Source organism: Sciurus vulgaris, assembly GCF_902686455.1.
Source record: "Sciurus vulgaris genome assembly, chromosome: 2".
NCBI classification, from domain to species: domain Eukaryota; kingdom Metazoa; phylum Chordata; class Mammalia; order Rodentia; family Sciuridae; genus Sciurus; species Sciurus vulgaris.
Window position 1 is genome coordinate 51,946,366 of NC_136462.1, and position 21,231 is coordinate 51,967,596.

At 37.7% G+C, this 21,231-nt stretch overlaps 1 protein-coding gene and 1 long non-coding RNA gene across 2 annotated transcripts in view; one reads left to right on the forward strand and one right to left on the reverse strand.

The window, feature by feature from the left end:
• LOC306648876 overlaps window positions 1-21,231 on the reverse strand; it is a 603,819-nt gene that overhangs the window by 291,636 nt on the left and 290,952 nt on the right. The gene's annotated exons all lie outside the window — the stretch shown is intronic.
• The window catches only part of L2HGDH (L-2-hydroxyglutarate dehydrogenase), a 46,635-nt gene that overhangs the window by 23,277 nt on the left and 2,127 nt on the right, over window positions 1-21,231 (forward strand). Inside the window, exons 7-9 of the mRNA XM_079119176.1 lie at window positions 5,513-5,680; window positions 6,641-6,798; window positions 7,930-8,061. Of these exons, the coding sequence (XP_078975302.1) occupies window positions 5,513-5,680; window positions 6,641-6,798; window positions 7,930-8,061 (458 nt within the window). The remainder of the gene's footprint in view (window positions 1-5,512; window positions 5,681-6,640; window positions 6,799-7,929; window positions 8,062-21,231) is intronic.

Here is a 21,231-nt window from a genome sequence, read left to right on the forward strand (position 1 = left end):
TCAACCTTGGTAAAATAAGTAAGTCCCTGTTTCTAAGTCCATTCTTATCTCTCCAGCTTTATTGAGGTATAACTGACAACTAGAGTTATATATATTTAAGATGTACAGTGTGGCAATTTGATGTATGTATATGTTATGAAATGATGAACCCAGTGAAGCTTAACACATTCATTACCTCACAAAGTTACCATTTGTGTGTGTGTGATGAAAACACTTAAGATCTGTTATCTTAACCAAATTTCAAGTATGCCATACAAGAATTATTAACTATAGTCACCCTTTGGTACATTAGCTCTCCAAAACTTATTCATCTTATAACTGAAAGTTTATATCTTTTGACCAGCACCTCCCATTCCCACCCACTCCCCACTGCTTGTCCATAACAACCATAATTCTACTTTGTTGCTATGAATTCCCTTATTTAGATTCCACCTATAAGTGAGATCATATGGTATTTGTCTTTCATCATCTGACTTATTTTCATTTAGCACAATATTTTTCTGATTCATCCATGTTGTCACAGATGGAAGGATTTCCTTCTTACCTGTTTATCTGTTAATGGACGCTTAGGTTGTTTCCATGTCTTGGCTGTTGTGAATAGTGCTGTAATAAACATGGGAATAAAGATGTTTCTTCAACATGCTGATTTCACTTCCTTTGATATATATTCCCAGAAGTAGAATTGCTGGATCATATGGTAGTTCTATTTTTAATTTTTTGAGGAATTTTTATGTTGTTTTCCCCTGATGGTTGTATTGATACTTACATTCCCAGGTAACACATCCTATATTCTCACCAACTCTCATTATCTTTTGCCTTTTATCCAATTAAAAAAAAAAAAAAATCAAGTAGCTGGACACAGTAGTTCATGTCTCTAATCCCAGTGATTCCAGAGACTGAGGCAAGTTCAAGAACAGCCTCAGCAATTTAATGAGGCCCTCAGCAACTTAGCTAGACCTCACCTCTCAAAATAAAAAATAAAAAGGGCTGAGGATGTAACTCAGTTGTAAAGTACCCCTTGGTTCAATCCCCAGTGCCAAAAAATAAAAGAACTTAGAAAGACGTCAGGTAGCCATCCTATCAGGTGTGAGGTGATATCTCACTATGATTTTGATTTGTATTTCCCTGATGATTAGTGATATTGAGCATCTTTGCCTATATCTGTTGGCTATTTGTATGTCTTTTTTGAAAAAGTGTCTATTCAGGCCCTCTGCCCATTTTTATTGTGTGCTTTTTTTTTTTTTTTTTTTTGACCACTGAGTTACTTGAGTTCTTTATATAATTTGGATATCAGATATGTCGTTTTCAGATACTTTCTCCCATTCCATAAGTTGTCTTTTTATTCTATTGATTGTTTCCTTTACTGTGTTCAATGTAGTCCCACTTATTTTTGCTTTTGGCACTCATTCTATTTAAAAAATCATTGCCAAGGCCAATGATAAGGAGCTTCTCCCCTGTGTTTTATTTTAGTTTTATGGTTTTAGGTCTTATATTTAAGTCTTTCTCCATTTCAGGTTAATTTTTGTGAATGGTTAGAGGTCTGGTTTCATTCTTTTGCATGTATCTATCTAGTTACCCCAGCATCCTTTACTGAAGAGATTATCCATTCCCCCAGCCATTTTGTTCATGGAGCCATTGGGTAAGGACAGGGGCACCTAGGAAAAGAGGCTGACTCACATCTGCAGAGCAATTAATTTTCTCTGCTGATTATTAAAGTCTTCCTTAGCTCAGTAATCATTGAACATTTGTTGAGCATTTATTGAAGATAAAAATATCTTTACCCTCTGAGCTTGTTTGGAATGGTCCATTCATATATATTTTCTTCCAAGCTCCCTTTTCTGACCATCCAGCCAACCATTAGTTATTGCACATTAAGAAGCATAGATCCACATATCTGGCCATCTCTCATAGGTAAATGGTGCCAGAGTGTTGTACAGAACCATTTGTAAATCAGATTTGTAGTTTTTCTTCTTTGATCAACTGATCACAATGTACTTGCAATGTGGCCATAGATGCAGATTGAGAGGAAGGAGGAAATTTAGTGGGAGTAGGCATTGTGAACCATTTGCCTCTGTAACTTATATGTGCCTGTAGGACCTATAGTCCTGATCTTATATATTATACTTCCTTTTGATGAAAGAAGGCTACTGTACACACCCAATTTTGTGGCTTGGTGACTCAGACAGCACTCAGTTAATAATGGGTACTTCTTTCTCATGGTAACTTGGTGACCCGTAGTCAGGTGTTTAGTCAAAGCCAAAAAGGACTTTCTCAAGGAAGATTATTGTCTACAGAGGATGGTGGAACTTTTCCTCCAAAATCCTAAAGTTTTGTACTGTGATTCATCTATTGGGGCCTGCCAAAGGCTTTGTAAAGCAGCACTATCTGTTACACACTCCAGTTACCATCAGACCTGCTGAATCAGGGGCCCTGAGTGACAGAATAACCGGTGTTTCCATTCAAAGAAGAATTGGAAATCTATTAATACACCTGCCCTTATCTGTGGAGATTTTTCACAAGAGTTTAGCATCATATAATGGAAAATATGTAGAGGCCTATGGAACATCAGCAGTTATATATTTTACTCAGAGTTACTATAGTTGTTGCTTTTGTCGGGGTTGGGGGAGGTAACTGGGGATAGAACCCAGGGGTACTCTACCACTGAGTCCTCTTTATTTTGAGACATAGTCTTGCTAAGTTGCTTAGGTGGCCTTGAACTTGCACTCTTTCTGCCTTAGACTTCCACATTGCTGGGATTACAGGCACATGCCACCACCTCTGCTTACTGCTTTTTGTTTGTTTGTTTTTGATTTTTGTTGTTTTGGGTTTTTTAGGGTTTGTTTTTTTTTTTTTCTTGGAGTACTGGGGATTGAACTCAGGGGCACTCGATCACTAAACCACATCCCCAGGCCTATTTTGTATTTTATTAAGAGACGGAGTCTCACTGAGTTGCTTAGCACCTCGCTTTTGCTGAGGCTGGCTTTGAATTTGTGATCCTCCTGCCTCAGCCTCCTGAGCCGTTGGAATTATGGGCCTGCGCCACCGTGCCTGACTTGCTTTTTGCTTTTTATCTTGACCTTTTCCTTTAGTATAGTTTTGGGCTTCAAATTGAAATTTTTTAGTTTACCTATCAGGTTAAACAATATACTATATGAGAGGTTAAAAGAAAATAAAAATTTAAAATAAACTTTTGGAGAGAGGATTTGCAAATTAAGAATTTATGCATTAGAGGGGCTGGGATTGTAGCTCAGTGGTGGAGTACTTGTCTCAACAGGTATGAGCACTGTATTTAATCCTCAGCACCACATAAAAATAAATTAATTAAAAATGTGTCCATCTACAACTAAAATATTTTTAAAAATAATTTATACATTAGATAGGAGAATAGTCTTTTTAATTTTCAAAAGAACTATAGAAGTGTATAGTTTTTTTAAAGACATTTATGGTTATGCAAATGTATCATTCAATGTTTACCTAAATTTCAGTATGGAAGTGAAATTAATATTTTACTGAATTTAATTATTGTTTCATCTATAAGCATAACATGATTTCAGAGACCTGTTACCATTTTTAATCATTTCTTTATGTGGAACTGTTACTTGAGTTTTAAAAAACAGAACTATTGCATGCTGGTACCATCTTACACATTTTGCTGTCATCTACACATTTATCATAAGATTTATATATACTTTATGTTCCAAGAACATCAAGATTGTTGACTTTTACATACAAACCAGTAGATTTATATCATTATTTCTTGTACTTCTGGTATATAACTCTAGACGAACAGGAAAGATATTAATCTATTTAAAAGGAATCAATTTTTTGTTGTTGTTGTCATCATTGACATAGCTCTTTTGACTTCAAGGGTCTCAAAACTATCATGATTTAGTCTAGCTAATTTGAATTCACTATAGAGAAATTTCATCTGATTTTTCTCAAAAAATATGACTTATATAACTCTTAAAAAGAGGCTTTCCTTTCTAGCAAGGGAAAATATAGGACACATATACAGTCAAAAAATAGTTTAGTAAAATAAGGCTGAATTAGTGAGGGCAAGAAGAAAATGTTGAGGTGAGAACTCTGAGGCTTCAGAAATAGGTTGGCTGGGAATAAGAGCAAGAAGTTACCAGGAGCAAGTGTCTGGGCATGATGGTATATGCCCATAGGCCCAGCTACTTGGAAGACTGAGGTAGGAAGAATAGTTTGAGCCTAGGAGTTTGAGACTAGCCTGGGCAACACAGTAAGACCCCATCTCAGAAGAAGAAGGAGATGGAAAGGAAGAAGAGGAGAAGGGGAGAATGGGCAGGTGGGGGAGAAGGGGAAGTTAAAATATGGAGATGACAATCACAAAATAAAATGTGTGGAAAAATCACAATAGTCTAAGATTAGCATTCTTCTAATGCTTAAATTAAACCTTGGCTGTAGAGTGTGCTCCTTGTAAATGAGGATAGAGTTGAGATTTCTAAAGTAGCCTCAGTTTGCAAAGTAGATACTAATCAGGAAGGACAAAGTGGTTGGAGGGTGTTACAGTTGGAATTGAACAGGATTATTGAAGCAACCTAAGAGTAGCAGGGCTATTACTCATATAGGACCAGAGAAGTGCCAGGAACCATGATGCATCCCTATAATCCCAGTCACTTGGGAGGCTGAGAGAGAGGATTGAAAGTTTGAGGACAGTCTCACCAATTTAGGGAGACCTTGTGGAGAAAGAGAGAGAGAAAAAACCTGGGCTGGGGCGGGTGTAGGGATTGGAGAATCCGTCTGAAATACAAGGGAGGCCAAAACTGGTGAAGGTCAAAAACTAAATGAAGTCTGCTTCTTCCTGCAACAAACAATTATGAAATTCCATCTGAGATCCTAGTAGGAAGGTATATGTATGTGTGCATGCATATGGAGCTCAAGTATCCTTGCCGGTCAACCATTGTTGTCTAATGTAAAGTACAAAATTTAAGGTGACCTCTTCTTACATGCCACTATCCTAAGTTTCTAGGTTGTCGCCTAAACGCTGAGGAATTTATTTTGCTGACACATTGAATTTCCTCTTTTAGAAAAAGTCCATTTCTAGCTGGGTGCAATGGCATATACCTGTAATCTTATCTGCTTGGGATGCTGAGGCAGGAGGATTGAAGTTGAATCTTGGCAATTTAGCAAGAACCTGAAAATTTAAAAAAATTTTTTAAAAACCTTACTTTTCTATTATCTGTCTTTCCCTTTTTGACCTATTCTTCTCCCTATCTATATAAATTATGCTATTTTTAAAAAATAATGCTTTATTTTTATTAACATATGAATTATACATATTAATGGGGTTTAGTGTGATATTTCCACACATGCATATATCATGTACTAATTAAATTCAACCTCCCTTTATCCATTATCCCCAACCTCTATTAATCACTCTTCTGCATTCAGGCCAGCCTTTCTTTTAAGCATCCACACACAGAAGGACAAGTACCACCTGTTCTCTCTCATATGTGGAAGGTAATCATCCTCTCTTATTTTGCACTAGGGAGGGGAAATTCAATGTCAGTATGTTGTGACATGTGCAGGACTTCACTCAGACCGTATTTCAGAGTTAAGTGGTTGCAATCCTGATCCTCAAATTGTACCATTTCGGGGAGATTACCTGCTCTTGAAGCCAGAAAAATGCTATCTTATAAAAGGAAATATTTATCCGGTAGGTAATGAAATGTTTTCTGCCTTTTTTTCTCAAATTGGTTGTAGGCATAAAAGAAATGAAAGAAAAACATTTATCTGCTTCAGAAGTAAGGAGGAGTTTGAAAAGCTATTTATGTAGGCATTTCCTCTGTTGCTCTTGTGGTTAAATATTAATTCTAATATCTTGATCATTAAGTGGTAATTAATTGCCCACAAGTACATGTCTCCATAAAGCATGAGTGTACCATAGAAGTGTTACCAAAAAGGAACCAGATTCTTCCTTCTCTCTGATGGAGGGACCACTAATAAGAGAACTTTCCCTTACAGAAATCCCAGATACCCAACCATCCTCAGATCACTGTCTGAAGGTACAGAAAAGGGATGTGGCTGTTCTGTAGTTCTAGGAGCAGAAGACAGAGTTGTTTAAATTAAATTTTTATATTTCTGTCTCAAACTATCCTGGAAATGAATGAATACTTTAAATATATGAGGTTGAACCAGATGAAATTGGTTCAGCTAATGGTTAGCTATTTGATATTTTTTATTCAGTGTTTTTTACCTTGCCAAAACACCAAATTCATCTGCTTCAACCTTATATATTCCCACTTGACAAAAGTCAATGATGTGAATGTGTATTTTTTTTTTTTTTTGGCAGCCCTGATTTTACTTGCTAGTCACAGATATTGCTAATTCTGGAGAGCAAAGTGATAAACTGAAGCAAGAGAATTCATTATTTTTTTTTCACCCAGAAAAATGAATAGGTGGGACAGCCTGTGTTAATGTCAATAGCATCATTGTTTCCTGGATGGCATTTCTAAGTAGAAGCATGGTAATAGAAAAGCATATCCAAATATATAGTTCATAATGCAAATTAAATGCATAGAAGAAAGTGTTTTGTATTACTAATCAAATGTTTGTATCTATAATACAGTGGAATGTGAAATGGGGCTAACCATTCTTTGCTGTGTTGAATCTATAGGTCCCAGATAGCCGGTTTCCTTTCCTAGGAGTTCATTTCACACCAAGGATGGATGGGAATATTTGGCTAGGGCCTAACGCAGTTCTTGCCTTTAAACGGGAAGGATACAGACCCTTTGACTTCAGTGCCAGAGATGCTAAGGATTTAATTGTCAATAGGTAACAACTTTAAAAAATTTTTTAGCTTAGTACATTGATGGCACACTGTAATCCCAGCTGCATAAGAGACTGAGGCAGGAGCATTGCAAATTTGACGCCAACCTGGCCAATTTATTGAGCCCTCTATCCAAATTTAAAAAATAGGCTGGGAATGTAGTACATGCTTGTCTAGCATGCATGAAGGCTCTGGGTCCAGTCCCCAGTACTACAAACAAACAAACAAATAAACAAAAGAAAGGTAAGACCAAGAGCCATTATACACCAAATCTTATATTGCTAACCTTCCAGTTGATTTTGAAAGGGAAGAAAAAAAAAGTTCTGTCAAAATCAGTAGATGGCTTCCTTTGATAATATAATTTTAAGCTAGTCACCATTATTTTGCAAGCCACTAGAAAACTTGCTGATGACCAAAGTGTTTCTTTTTGTGGAAAATTAGCAGAACTATTGTGTTGACCTAAGTTACAGAAACTTTACTATTATAAGAAACATCTTCATGAGGTATTCTGTTTGGTCCTTATAGCAGAGTTCTCTCCAGAAGATTTCACATCAAAATCACTAGAAAGCATTTTGAATTGCACCTGGATTTCACCCTCCACAGATTTTGAAACAGAAGGGTTAGGATGGGCTTCTCAGCATCATTCTATAAATACATTATAAAAATACATTGCCTGTACATGCAGAACATACAGACACAGACTCTGCAGAGTCTGTCTTGAGAATCCTTACTAGAGTGTCTTACTCTAATGATTACTAGAGTATCTTAATGATTAAAGTAGGATAGATGTCTCACTTGTTTAATGCCCTGATTTAAAGACCTGCTAATGCCTTTTGGGTGTGTTGAAAGTATATAACATTTGCATTAGAAAGCCTTGATGTTGGCAACCCTTTATAGACTCCTAGTTTGAAACCAGTACTCCGTGGGAATTTGAGTTTGGAAGATGTTTCCCTCTTCAGTAGATGAAGTTTTCTTCTTATATTGGCTAAAGGTTCATTTAAAAATTTAGTTTTTCTGACTTTGCCTAGATTTCTGTGATGCCAGCCCCCCCCCCACAAAAGTCTCAGAGTTGTAAAGGTGATTTATAGTCATAAAGAATTCCTTTTTTCTCATAATTTTTTTTTCTTTACTTTCAGTGGCCTGATTAAACTGGTGTCCCAGAATCTGTCCTATGGAGTTAATGAAATGTATAAAGCCTGTTTTCTGGGTGCAACAGTGAAGCACCTTCAAAAGTTCATCCCTGAAATTACTATCAGTGATATACTTAGGTAAGGAAATGTGACAAGGATTGTGAATATAGTCCTGACCTCTGTGAGCTTGAGAGGTAGCTCTGACTTGGTGAGTAGTAAGCACACTTGCAGGGTCAGTCAATAGGTCCACTGCATCTCTGTGTGCTCTCTTTCCCAACAAGTTGCCAGATTCCTTTTCCATTTGTATATTGGGCATGGCTCCATCGTGGCCTGTAGTGCTGGTCCATTTATAATTGTCTAGGCCTCTTTACAACTCTTAAACTGAATTCTCCATCACAGCTTTATTTTGATGCCACCTCAGCCTTTGTGTTTAATTATCACTCATGATAAAAACATCTTGCCTGGGTTTTTAAAAAGTTGCCCTGGATACTTGCTCTGGTGATTCCAAAGCCTTTTGACTTAAATTCTGTATAAAATAATCAATCACATGTTAATTAATTAGGTAATAAGTGCATTAAAACTTTATATTTTGATCAGTTCTTAAAACCTTTTAGAATCGTACTCCTAGATTTGGCATCTTATCTTGCTTTTGTTCTTTCTTGGACCTTCCTATACACAGGGACTCTACTTACAGAACAGAAGAGGGAAGGTGTGTGGTAACAATCAACGTTTTTGCTTCAGGGGTTTAGGTAAAGTAAGGGACATATACATACACTTTCTTTTGTTGTTCTTGTTAGATAAAAGACTTCTTTCTGGACTTGATCTGTCAATTATCCTAAATACCACCTGAGCACATTATTTTTTCCTCTTTGGTGATATTTTTAGTGTTAACCTTTGCCCCTGCACAAGCCATTTGTTAGCCCTAATCAGCAAGGATACTTTGAGGTACTCACCCTGCACTTACAATCTGTCCTTCCACTACTCTCCAGAACTCCAAATGTCTACTCTTCTTCAGCAGCTGCTGAACTAGCCTGGTGTAAAATGTCAGCTAGCTTGACTGTGTATCTGGGAAGAGAGCAATAATCATGTCAGCTGTCTCCCTTAGGGGATTGTCCTGGTCTAAATCTGACTCTAATGTATCATTCTGAGACCAGCCTCTTTGAATCCTTTAAACTATTAAAACCCAGCTAATGTTTTTATTCTTATCTCCTTTACCCTTCTACTTACATTCTGAAAAGGAAGGGATAAAAATATCTGGGTTTATTTTTTTTTGAACCCACTAATATAAAACCTTTTATGTCTTTGGTGGTTTGCTTTAGCAGGTCTGTAATGTTTTATATCTAAAAACTGACTGATCAAATTTGGTTTCTTTTACTATACTGCTATTAATATTCCTTGAAAAACACACTAGGTAGGCCATAGTAGATTCTATGTAGAAGTAGTTGCAATGAATTCACTACCCATATTCAATTACCACCCTTTCATAGATGCCTAAGGCAAACCCATTAGATCAGTGGATTTCATATAGTAGAGCTGAACTTGGAGTTTATGGGTATTAGTGACTCCTGTCTCTGGGTGTAAGGGTGTGAATTTCAGTTATCAGCTTCATTGTCATGAAGTAGAAAAGAGCACACAGCACTGTAGACAGGTGCATTTAGGGATAAATTCAACTCAATCACAATGAGTTCTTTAGAGATAGATGCTGAACATATTCAGCAATTCCTTTGTTCCTTCTCTTGATTCCTGTAGCTATTAAATGCAGGAAATTATCAGTAACAAAAAGGAAGTCAAAGAAGATATGATTGATATAATTTATACAATATTTAAAACAAGCATAACAATAGATATATTGCTCATGGATTACACATGTAATATGAAAATAAAAACAAGCATGGGATTGATAAACACCTAATTCAAAAGAGTGGGTGACTTATTTCTTGGGAGGAAAGGAAGAGAGTCCTGAGAGTACCACAGGGACTTCTGTCATATCTGTAATGCTTCAGTTTTTACATTTATTGGTAAGACAATGAGTGTTCACGATGTTATTCTCTAGACCTTGTTATATGCCTGAATATTTAATGTTATATTAAATAATAATAAGATCAATAGACTTTTCTATAGCTTGAAGAGCAAGTCCTGCCTTATTGTATTCATCTTGCAACCCAAACTATTAAAACCATAATTTCTCTATTACTATTGTGTCATGAGAAAGTTTTAAATAGTAAAAGCTAATAGAAGTAACACAGAGTGTTGCCAGGGATTATTTCCTTAAGTTTAGCCACCACCAAAGGGCATTCAACTTGACTTCACATTGCCTAGCCAGAGCATTTTAAGTGATAATTTACTGGTAGAATATTAGATTGAAATTTAAAGTTATTATCAGGCAATTTTGCATTAGTTATACAAACTTTGCATTGTTAAATGATGACTTACCTCTCAGGCTCTTAATTTTGGAAACTGTCTTATTGGAATTCTAGAGTAAATTTTCAAACAAGATTTTTTTTGGTGGGGTACCAGGAATTGAACCCAAGGGCACATAACCCCACATCCCCAGCCCCTTTTTATATTTTATTAGAGACAGGGTATTGCTGAGTTGCTTAGGGCCTCGCTAAATTTCTGAGGCTGGCTTTGAACTCACCATCCTCCTGCCTCTGGGATTACAGGCGTGTGCCATCGTCCCCAGCATGATTTTTTTTTTTTTTTATCATGAGTGATAACTAGACTATACTATGTCATTGTGAAGCACAAAGGCAAAACATTCGTACAGTACAGTTAAAATAATGTAAGATGAGTTTCTCAATCTTGATGTTATTGACATTTTGTCCCAAATAATTATTTGTTGTAGGTGATCTTTCAGTTCTTTAGAGGATATTTAACAGCATTCTGGCCTCTACTCATTCCCCTACTTATAACAACCAAAGATGTCTCCAGGCATTGCCAGAGTCTCCTGGGAGAAAAATACTCCTTGGTTGAGAACCACTAGTTTAGAAAATTTGGTAATCCTCACCCTATAAAATACTAAGAGAAAATAGAATAAATATCCTCAAAATATGTATACCTGAAAATGCAGGAAAGGAAGGGGAGCCCATGACCAAAAATAAAGATGAAACTGAAAACTTCTGTACTAAAAATTGGTACTGATGCTGACTTGGAGAGGTAGGGAAGATTTGTTGATTTTAATCATTGAAGGGCTTGAGTTATATTTTTAATTGATTCATATGAAATAAAATATGAAGCTGTTAAGTTCCCAATGAATTTTTTTAAATTATTTATTTATTTTAATTAAAAATCATAAATTTACATAGGGCAATATTGTTTCATTCATTCTGTTATTTTTTTCCCTTCCCCCCACCCCTCCCACCCTTCTTTTACCTCTATACAGTCCTTCCTTCCTCCATTCTACCACCCTCCTGATCCCTAACCCTAACCCTAACCCTAATGCTAACCCCTCATACCCCCCCTTATATGTCCTCATCCACTTATCAGCCAGATCATTCGTCCTTTAGTTTTTTGAGATTGGCTTATCTCACTTAGCATGATATCCTCCAATTTCATCCATTTGCCTGCAAATGCCATAATTTTATCATTCTTCATGGTGGAGTAATATTCCATTGTATATATATGCCACAGTATCTTTATCCATTCATCAACGGAAGGGCATCTAGGTTGGTTCCACAATCTGGCTATAGTGAATTGAGCAGCTATGAACATTGATGTGGCTGTATCTCTGTAGTATGCTGATTTTAAGTCCTTTGGGTATAGGCCAAGGAGGGGGATAGCTGGGTCAAATGGTGGTTCCATTCCAAGCTGTCTGAGGAATCTCCATACTGCTTTCCAGAATGGCTGCACTAATTTGCAACCCCACCAGCAATGTATGAGTGTACCTTTTCCCCCACATCCTCGCCAACACCTATTGTTGCTTGTGTTCTTGATAATCGCCATTCTAATTGGGGTGAGATGAAATCTTAGGGTAGTTTTGATTTGCATTTCTCTTATTACTAGAGATGTTGAACATTTTTTCATATATCTGTTGATTGCTTGTACATCTTCTTCTGTGAAGTGTCTGTTCATTTCCTTAGCCCATTTGTTGATTGGATTATTTGTATTCTTGGTGTAGAGTTTTTTGAGTTCTTTATAGATTCTGGAAATAAGCGCTCTATCTGAAGTATGAGTGGCAAAGATATTCTCCCACTCTGTAGGCTCTCTCTTCACATTAATGATAGTTTCCTTTGCTGAGAAAGCTTTTTAGTTTGAATCTATCTATCCCAGTGGTTGATTCTAGCTTTTATTTCTTGTGCTATGGGAGTCCTGTTAAGGAAGTCTGATCCTAAGCCAACAAGATGAAGGTTTGGACCTAATTTTTCTTCTATAAGATGCAGGGTCTCTGGTCTGATTCCGAGGTCCTTGATCCATTGTGAGTTGAGTTTTGTGCAGGGTGAGAGATAGGGGTTTAATTTCATTCTGTTGCATATGGATTTCCAGTTTTCCCAGCACCATTTGTTGAAGAGGCTATCTTTTCTCCATTGCATATCCTTGGCACCTTTGTTTAGTATGAGAAAATTGTATTTATTTGAGTGTGTGTCCGTGTCCTCTATTCTGTACCATTGATCTACCTGTCTATTTTGGTACCAATACCATGCCGTTTTTGTTACTATTGCTTTGTAATAGAGTTGAAGATCTGGTATTGTGATACCCTCTGCTTCGCTCTTTCTACTGAGGATTGCTTTAGTTGTTTTGGGTTTCTTATTCTTCCAGATGAATTTCATAATTGCTTGCTCTATTTCTGTAAGGTACATCATTGGGATTTTAATTGGAATTGCATTGAATCTGTATAGCACTTTTGGTAGTATGGCCATTTTGACAATATTAATTCTGCCTATCCAAGAACATGGGAGATCTTTCCATTTTCTAAGGTTTTCTTTAATTTCTTTCTTTAGTGTTCTGTAGTTCTCATTGTAGAGGTATTTCACCTTTTTTGTGAGATTGATTCCCAAGTATTTTATTTTTTTCGATGCTATTTTGAATGGGGTAGTTTTCCTAATTTCTCTTTCTGAAGATTCATCACTTATGTATAAAAATGCATTGGATTTATGAGCACTGATCTTGTAACCTGCTACTTTACTGAATTTACTTATGAGTTCTAAGAGTTTTCTGGTGGAATTTCCAGGTTCCTCTAAATATATAATCATGTCATCAGCAAACAGGGATAGTTTGAGTTCCTCTTTTCCAATTCGTATCCCTTTAATTTCTTTGGTTTGTCTAATTGCTCTGGCTAGAGTCTCAAGAACGATATTGAGCTGGGGAGATAGCTCAGTTGGTAGAGTGCTTGCCTTGCAAGCACAAGGCCCTGGGTTCGAACCGCAGTACAAAAAAAAAAAAAAAAAAAAAAAAAGAACGATATTGAATAGAAGTGGTGAAAGAGGGCATCCCTGCCTTGTTCCAGTTTTTAGGGGGAATGCTTTCAGTTTTTCACCATTTAGAATGATATTGGCAATGGGCTTAGCGTAGATGGCCTTTAGAATGTTAAGGAATGTTTCGACTACCCCAATTTTCTCTAGTGTTTTGAACAGGAAGGGATGCTGTTTTTATCAAATGCTTTTTCTGCATCTATTGAAATAATCATGTGATTCTTAACTTTTAGTCTGTTGATATGGTGAATGACATTTATTGATTTCCGGATGTTGAACCAACCTTGCATCCCTGGGATAAAACCCGCTTGATAGTGGTGCACTATCTTTTTAATATATTTTTGTATGTGATTTGCTAAAATTTTGTTGAGAATTTTTGCGTCGATGTTCATTAAGGATATTGGTCTGAAATTTTCTTTCCTTGATGTGTCTCTGTCTGGTTTAGGTATCAGGGTGATATTGGCTTCATAGAATGAGTATGAGAGGGTTCCCTCCTCTTCTGTTTTATGGAATACTTTGAGAAGTATTGGAATGAGCTCTTCTTTAAAGGTTTTGTCGAACTCAGCTGAGAACCCTTCTGGTCCTGGACTTTTCTTTGTTGGTAGGCTTTTGATGACCTCTTCTATGTCATTGCTTGAAATTGATTTATTTAAGTTGTGTATGTCCTCCTGGTTCAGTTTAGATAATTCGTATGTCTCTAGAAACTTGTTGATGTCTTTGAGGTTTTCTGTTTTGTTGGAGTATAGATTTTCAAAATAGCTTCTAATTATGTTTCGTATTTCACTTGTGTCTGTAGTGATATTTCCTTGTTCATGGCCAATTTCAGTAATTTGAGTTTTCTCCCTCTTTCTTTTTGTTAGTGTGGCTAAGGGTTTATCAGTTTTGTTTATTTTTTCAAAGAACCAACTCTTTATTTTGTTAATTTTTTCGATTGTTTTTTGGTGTTGGTCTGCTCTTCTTTTTCTAGGGCTTTGAGCTGTAGTGTTAAGTCGTTTATTTGTTGATTTCTACTTCTTTTGTTGAATGTTCCCCATGAAATAAATCTTCCTCTAAGTACTGCTTTCATAGTGTCCCAGAGATTTTGATATGATGTGTCTTTGTTCTCGTTTACTTCTAAGAATTTTTTTATTTCCCTCCTGATGTTTTCTGTTATCCATTCATCATATAATAGTGTATTATTTAATCTCCAGGTATTGGAGAAGTTTCTGTTTTTTATTCTGTCATTTATTTCTAATTTCAATCCATTATGATCTGATAGAGTACAAGGTAGTATCTCTATTTTCTTGTATTTGCTAACAGTAGCTTTGTGGCATAAGACATGGTCTATTTTAGAGAAGGATCCATGTGCTGCTGAGAAGAAAGTGTATTCATTCTTTGTTGGATGGTGTATTCTATATAAGTCGGTTAAGTCTAAATTGTTGATTGTGTTATTGAGATCTATGGTTTTTTTATTCAATTTTTGTTTGGAAGATCTATCCAGCGGTGAGAGAGGTGTGTTAAAATCGCCTAGTATTATTATTGTGTTGTGGTCTATTTGATTTCTGGAATTGAGAAGGATTTGTTTGACATACGTGGATGAGCCAATGTTCGGGGCATAGATATTTATCATTGTTATGTCTTGCTGATTTATGCTTCCCATAAGCAGTATGTAATGTCTTTCTTTATCCCTTCTGACTAGTTTTGGCTTGAAGTCCACATTATCTGAAATGAGGATGGATACTCCAGCTTTTTTGCTGTGTCCGTGTGCATGGTATGTTTTTTCCCATCCTTTCACCTTTAGTCTATGGGTATCTCTTTCTATGAGATGAGTCTCTTGCAGGCAGCAAATTGTTGGATTTTTCTTTTTAATCCATTCTGCCAGTCTATGTCTTTTGATTGATGAGTTCAGGCCATTAACATTCAGGGTTATTATTGTGATATGATTTGTATTCCCAGTCATTTGACTCATTTTCGTTTTTTACATGATTTGGTTTCCCCTTTATTTGGCTATTCCTTTAGGCTAGTTCCTGCCGTTGCTGATTTGCATCATTGTTTTTCATCTCTTCCTCATGGAATATTTTGCTGAGAATGTTCTGCAGTGCTGACTTTCTTTTTGTAAATTCCTTTAGCTTTTGTTTATCATGGAAGGATCTTATTTCATCGTCAAATCTGATAGTAAGTTTTGCTGGGTATAACATTCTTGGTTGGCATCCATTTTGTTTCAGGGCTTGGTAAGTGTTGTTCCAGCCCTTCTAGCTTTTAGGGTCTGGATTGAAAAATCTGCTGATATTCTTATTGGTTTCCCCCTGAATGTAATTTGATTCTTTTTCTCTCGCGGCCTTTAAAATTCTGTCTTTATTTTGTATGTTAGGTATTTTCATAATAATGTGCCTTGGTGTGGGTCTGTTGTAATTTTGTATATTTGGAGTCCTATAAGCCTCTTGTACTCCTCTTGTACTTGGTTTTCCATTTCATTCTTCAGATTTGGGAAATTTTCTGATATTATTTCATTGAATAGATTGTTCATTCCTTTGGTTTGTTTCTCGAAGCCTTCCTCAATCCCAATAATTCTTAAATTTGGCCTTTTCATGATATCCCATAATTCTTATAGATTCTGTTCATGATTTCTTACCATCTTTTCTTTTTGGTCAACTTTGTTTTCAAGATTAAATATTTTGTCTTCAATGTCTGTTCTGTCTTCCAGGTGTTCTATCCTATTGGTTATGCTTTCTATGGAGTTTTTAACTTGGTTTATTGTTTCCTTCATTTCAAGGATTTCTGTTTGGTTTTTTTTTCAATATCTCTAACTCTTTATTGAAATGATCTCTTGCTTCCCATATTTGCTCCTTTAACTGTTGATTGGTGCGATCATTTAATGCCTGCATTTGCTCTTTCATCTCCTCCTTTAATGCCTGCATTTGCTCTTTCATCTCCTCGTTTGCTTCCCTGATTGTTTTAATTATGTGCATTCTGAACTCCCTTGCTGACATTTCTTCTGCTGTGCTGTCATTGGGTTTTATTGATATAGTATCTAGGTTTGTTTGGGACATTTTTTCCCCTTGTTTTCTCATATTGGTCAGATGTCAGTGGGACTTCGTGATATTGCAGAATTCTTCTCTTGGCTTATAGTGTCCCTGTAGATTTCTAGTGTATCACCTTCCTGCCTTCAGTAGCCTGAAGTCTTGGAGTAACTTGATAATGCAGTGCTTCCAAGGAATGCTGTCCGTAGCCCACTACTGGTTCTAGGACTTGGAGCTGGCTCTGTGTGGAAAGGCTCTGGGGGCCTGCTCCAAGAAGCTAGCCTGGAAAGGCGCTTCCCGCGGGAGGGGGCCGGGCTGCGGGCTGCTTGGGGAAGTCCTTGGCTGCCCTGTCCTGGTCCCTGAAGCAACCTGTGGGCAGGAACTCGCCGCTGTGGTTCAGGAACTTGAAGCTTGGTTCTGTGCAGAAAGGCTCTCACTGGGGGGCCTGCTCCAAGATGCTGGAGAATCTGGTCCTGTGGGAGGAGCCCACCGCTGGAGTGTGCAGAGCTCCCTGGGGAGGACTCTAGCTGCCCTGCCCTACTCTAATAAGCCACCTGAATCGGGGCCTGCCGCCCAGGCAGCGCTTCACCAGGTGGGGGAGACTCACCCCGTGGCTCTATTTTAGTCCGAGTCTCTCAGTGCCTTCCCTTCTTGAATCCTGGGTTCTGGAGCTACTGGAGATGCAGTCACCCTCTAGTCCGCCATCGTGGATCGCCCCGTGGAAAAAACCTGCGGCCAGCGGGGCGGGTGGGGGCAGGTCCACCTGGAGAGGTCTCTGGCTGCCTTGCCCTGGTCCCAGAGGCTCCAGGCGGCCCGGAGGTCTCCGCTGGCTTGGGGACTTGTGGCTGGCTTTGTGTAGAAAGGCTCTCACTGGGCGGTCTGTTCTGAGAAGCTAGCCTGGAAAGGTGCTTCCCGCCGGAGGGGGCCGTGCTGTGGGCTGCTTGGGGAAGTCCCTGGCTGCCCTGTTCTGGTCCCTGAAGCAACCTGTGGGCAGGAACTCACCGCCCTGGTTCAGGGACTTGAAGCTTGGTTCTGTGCAGGAAGGCTCTCACTGGGGGGCCTGCTCAGAGATGCTGGAGAATCTGGCCCTGTGGGAGGAGCCCACCGCCGGAGTGTGCAGGGCTGCCTGGGGAGGACTCTAGCTGCCCTGCCCTACTCTAATAAGCCACCCGAATCCGGGCCTGCCACCCAGGCAGCGCTTCACCAGGTGGGGGAGACTCACCCCGTGGCTCAATTTTAGTCCGTGTCTCTCAGTGCCTCCCCTTCTTGGATCCTGGGTTCTGGAGTGACTGGAGATGCAGTCACCCTCTAGTCCGCCATCTTGGATTGCCCCAATGAATTTTCACAATAATATAACTCATGTATTCATCACCCCAAAGAAGATATAAAATATTACATACTTGTATTTTAATTGCCACAGAAGTGCTAGAAAGGTAGAAAGTTGAACCAGACCTCAAGGTGAGACAGGTTTTTTTTGTTTGTTTTGTTTTTTTGTACTGAGGATTGAAACCATAAGCCACATCCCCAGTCCTTTTTATTTCTTTTTGAGACTGTGTTTCACTAAGTTGCTTAGGGCCTCACTGTTGCTAAAGCTGGCCTTGAACTTGTGATCCTTCTACCTCAGCCTCCCATATCACTGGAATTACAAGTGTGCTCCACTGCCATGCCTGGCTAAGCCAGGAACTCTTGAAGGATCACATTCTTAGTGAAAAGGAACTAGAAAAAAATTATTCTCCTTGGCACCAAAGTGTTAAGAAGTTTTGCCTGTCTTGGTCTTAGGAATGGAAAGTAGCAGTTTGGATATATACCACTAACTTTGTCAGGAACCATAAACTGATAAATTAACTTAAAAAGTGGACGCAGACTTGTTTGATCTTGTTTCACCCTGTTTCTCTCTCTCTCTCTCTCTCTCTCTCTCTCTCTCTCTCTCTCTCTCTCACTACACACACAGCTACCCACAAAATATAACAATATAATTTGGTCAGTTTCATTCTCCACTACCTCCCCTTTCCCTCCCCTCCTCCTCTTCCCTGGTCCCCCTTCCTCTATTCTGTTGGTCTCCTGTTTTCATGAGCTCCCCAACATCTTTTTTTTTTTTTCATTCTTTCTCTCTAGTTTCCACATATGAGAGAAAGCTTATATAACCCTTGACTTTCTGAGTTTGAGTTACTTGATTTAGGTTTTTATAGATGTTCTACCTCTGGGATGATGTGACAAAGTGGGTTAAAAATCTGACTGATATGCTCATGAAATAACATGATAGGGAATTTATGGTTTTAACTGGGTTGCAAGATGAATAAAACAAGCAGAACTTAAAGCTATAGAAATGTCTATTGATTTTATTATTTAATAGATGTGCTAGGGAAATGCTTATTGAAAGATGGATGCTACATTTGTTTCAGATAAGATAAAATATACTTTAAGGCAAAAATATTATTAGGAATGAGGAATTAAAAATATTAATGATATAAAGAAAATATATCAGAAATAATATTATTAGAAATGAACTTGTCGACTGGGGTTGAGGCTCAGTGGCAGAATGCTTGTCTGGCACGTGTGAGGCACTGGGTTCGATTCTTGGCACTGCATATACATAAAAAGGTTCATCAACAACTAAAAAATATTTAAAGAAAAAAAAGAAATGAACTCATGCATATAACAGTGTAGCTATGAAATTCAGAGGAAAAAACTGACATAATTGCAAGCAGAAATCAACTGTTGTACTGGCTAATTTTAAGATGTGTCAGTTAATAAAAGAATAATTAATCATTAAATATTAGAAGATTTGAATATAGAACATAGAATATTCCAAATGTTCTAAGCCCTACACTAGATTCTCAACAAAATTCAAAAATTGGGTTTAGAGGGCTGAGGTTGCTCAGTGGTATAGTGCTTATCTAGCATATACAAGGCTCTGGGTTCAATCCTTAGCCCTTAAAAAAATGTGCATAGAAAAGCAATGTTCTCTTGTCACAATCCAGTTAGGTTAAAGATTAGGAACAAAAATGTACTCCTTGATCAAGATGGAGGGAAGGAAGGGAGGGCATGGAGAAGTACTGGGGAATGAAATCTACCAAATTGTGCTATGTCCAGGTACAAATATACCATAATGAATCCTGCCTACATATATAATTGTAATACACTTATTAAAATGATAATAATAGAAGAGATCGGTAGAGTAGCGCAAGCAATTAAGGAGAGGGAGGAAGGGAAGAAAAGAGAAAGTACTGGGGAATGAGATTGATCAAATTATGTGTATGTGCATCTTGGCATAATGAATTCCACTATTAAATATAATGTACCAATAAAAAAAGAAAAAAATAATAAAATGAACATTTATGGTAAAACACACAAATGCCACTCCTACATGTATGGAAATTACTTTGGAATTGTTTACTTCCCCCCCTACCATCACTTCGAACTTAAATGTGCTAATGTGGACTTGTATTTTTAGATAAGCAGTAGATTCCATCATGAGCTTTATAAAACTCTAGATTGTTCTATTTGGACTGGCCATAGATATCACTTTACCTTTCATAGCTGTTTCCCCCACCCAGACATGTGAAAATAATGTAATAAAGGATTTTTCAGATAAATGAATATAATTACAGATTCCCCTGTTCTTGTTTATGGACATAATTATCTAGGATATACCTTCCCATTAAATTTAGCTGCAAATATAGCAAAATACATAGTTACAGATAGCAGCAAGTTAAGTGTAGCTGAATTTACAGATTAATTTGTTGAATCATTTGGTTTTTCAGTTAAAATAGTGTTAAAAGAATTAGAAGTTAAAACTTTTAGTTTAACTAAATAATTTAGTTGAATACCTACTATATGCAAGACACAATCTGGTCATGGAGGAGAGGTGAGGTATTGTACAAGACATTGTGCATGTCCTCAAGACATTTATGGATTTCAAGTTATAATACTTATCTCAAACCAAACTGTTCAGAGGGGAAAGCCTATGTATAATTCTGCAAAGAAAACCCCTGAAGTTGCTTTAAGTGTTGAAACTGAAGTCAGATCTTAAGAAAAGCAGTGTTTTAGCTGAGTGTGGTGGTGCTTGACTTTCATCCCAGCATTTCAAGAGACGGAGGCAAGAGAAAAAAAAGTTTGAGGCCAGATAGGCAAATTAGCAAGACCCTGTTTCAAAATAAAAATGGCTGTGGATATAGCTCAATGGTAGAGCACTACTGGACTCAGTCCCCAGTACTGCAAAAAGAGGAGAGAGAAGAAAACATCATTTTATTTTATTTGCAGTTTGAATTATAGATTTTGAACACTTAGGCAAGAGGGTAGGGGACATTGAGGACACAATACATGTTTATAAGACAAATAAATGTGGACACATTTTTAACTGTGGTTAATCAGTATTAACGTCTACATGCTTATAAGGAGCAAGAGGAATGTACTGATTGACACTCTCTACAGAAGAAAGTTATTGTACATTAACACTGAACCTCAGCATCTGGTCACATTGCTGTGTGTACCCAACATGTTGATCTTCTGCCAGACACAAGGAGAGGACCAGAGATATTCAAACATGGAGATATTCTCAATAGCATCATCAATATTTTCTAAGAAAAGAGGGGAGAAGCACTGGTGTGCGTGTGTGTGTTACTGAGGATGGAACCCAGGACCTCACATATGCTAGGCAAGTGGTCTACCACTGAGCAATACCCACCCCGCTTTTTTTTTTTTTTTTTTAAGAATTTTAGTTTGAGACAGGGTCTCTCTAAATTGCCCTGACTTGCCTTGAACTTGTCCTCCTGCCTCAGTCTCCTGAGTAGTTGGGATTTTAGGCATTTGCCACCACACGCAGCTGAGAAGTGTTGGTTTGCTGAGTTGAGATGAGCCGTAAATAAAGACTTGCAGGATGAACCACAAACTGACCAATA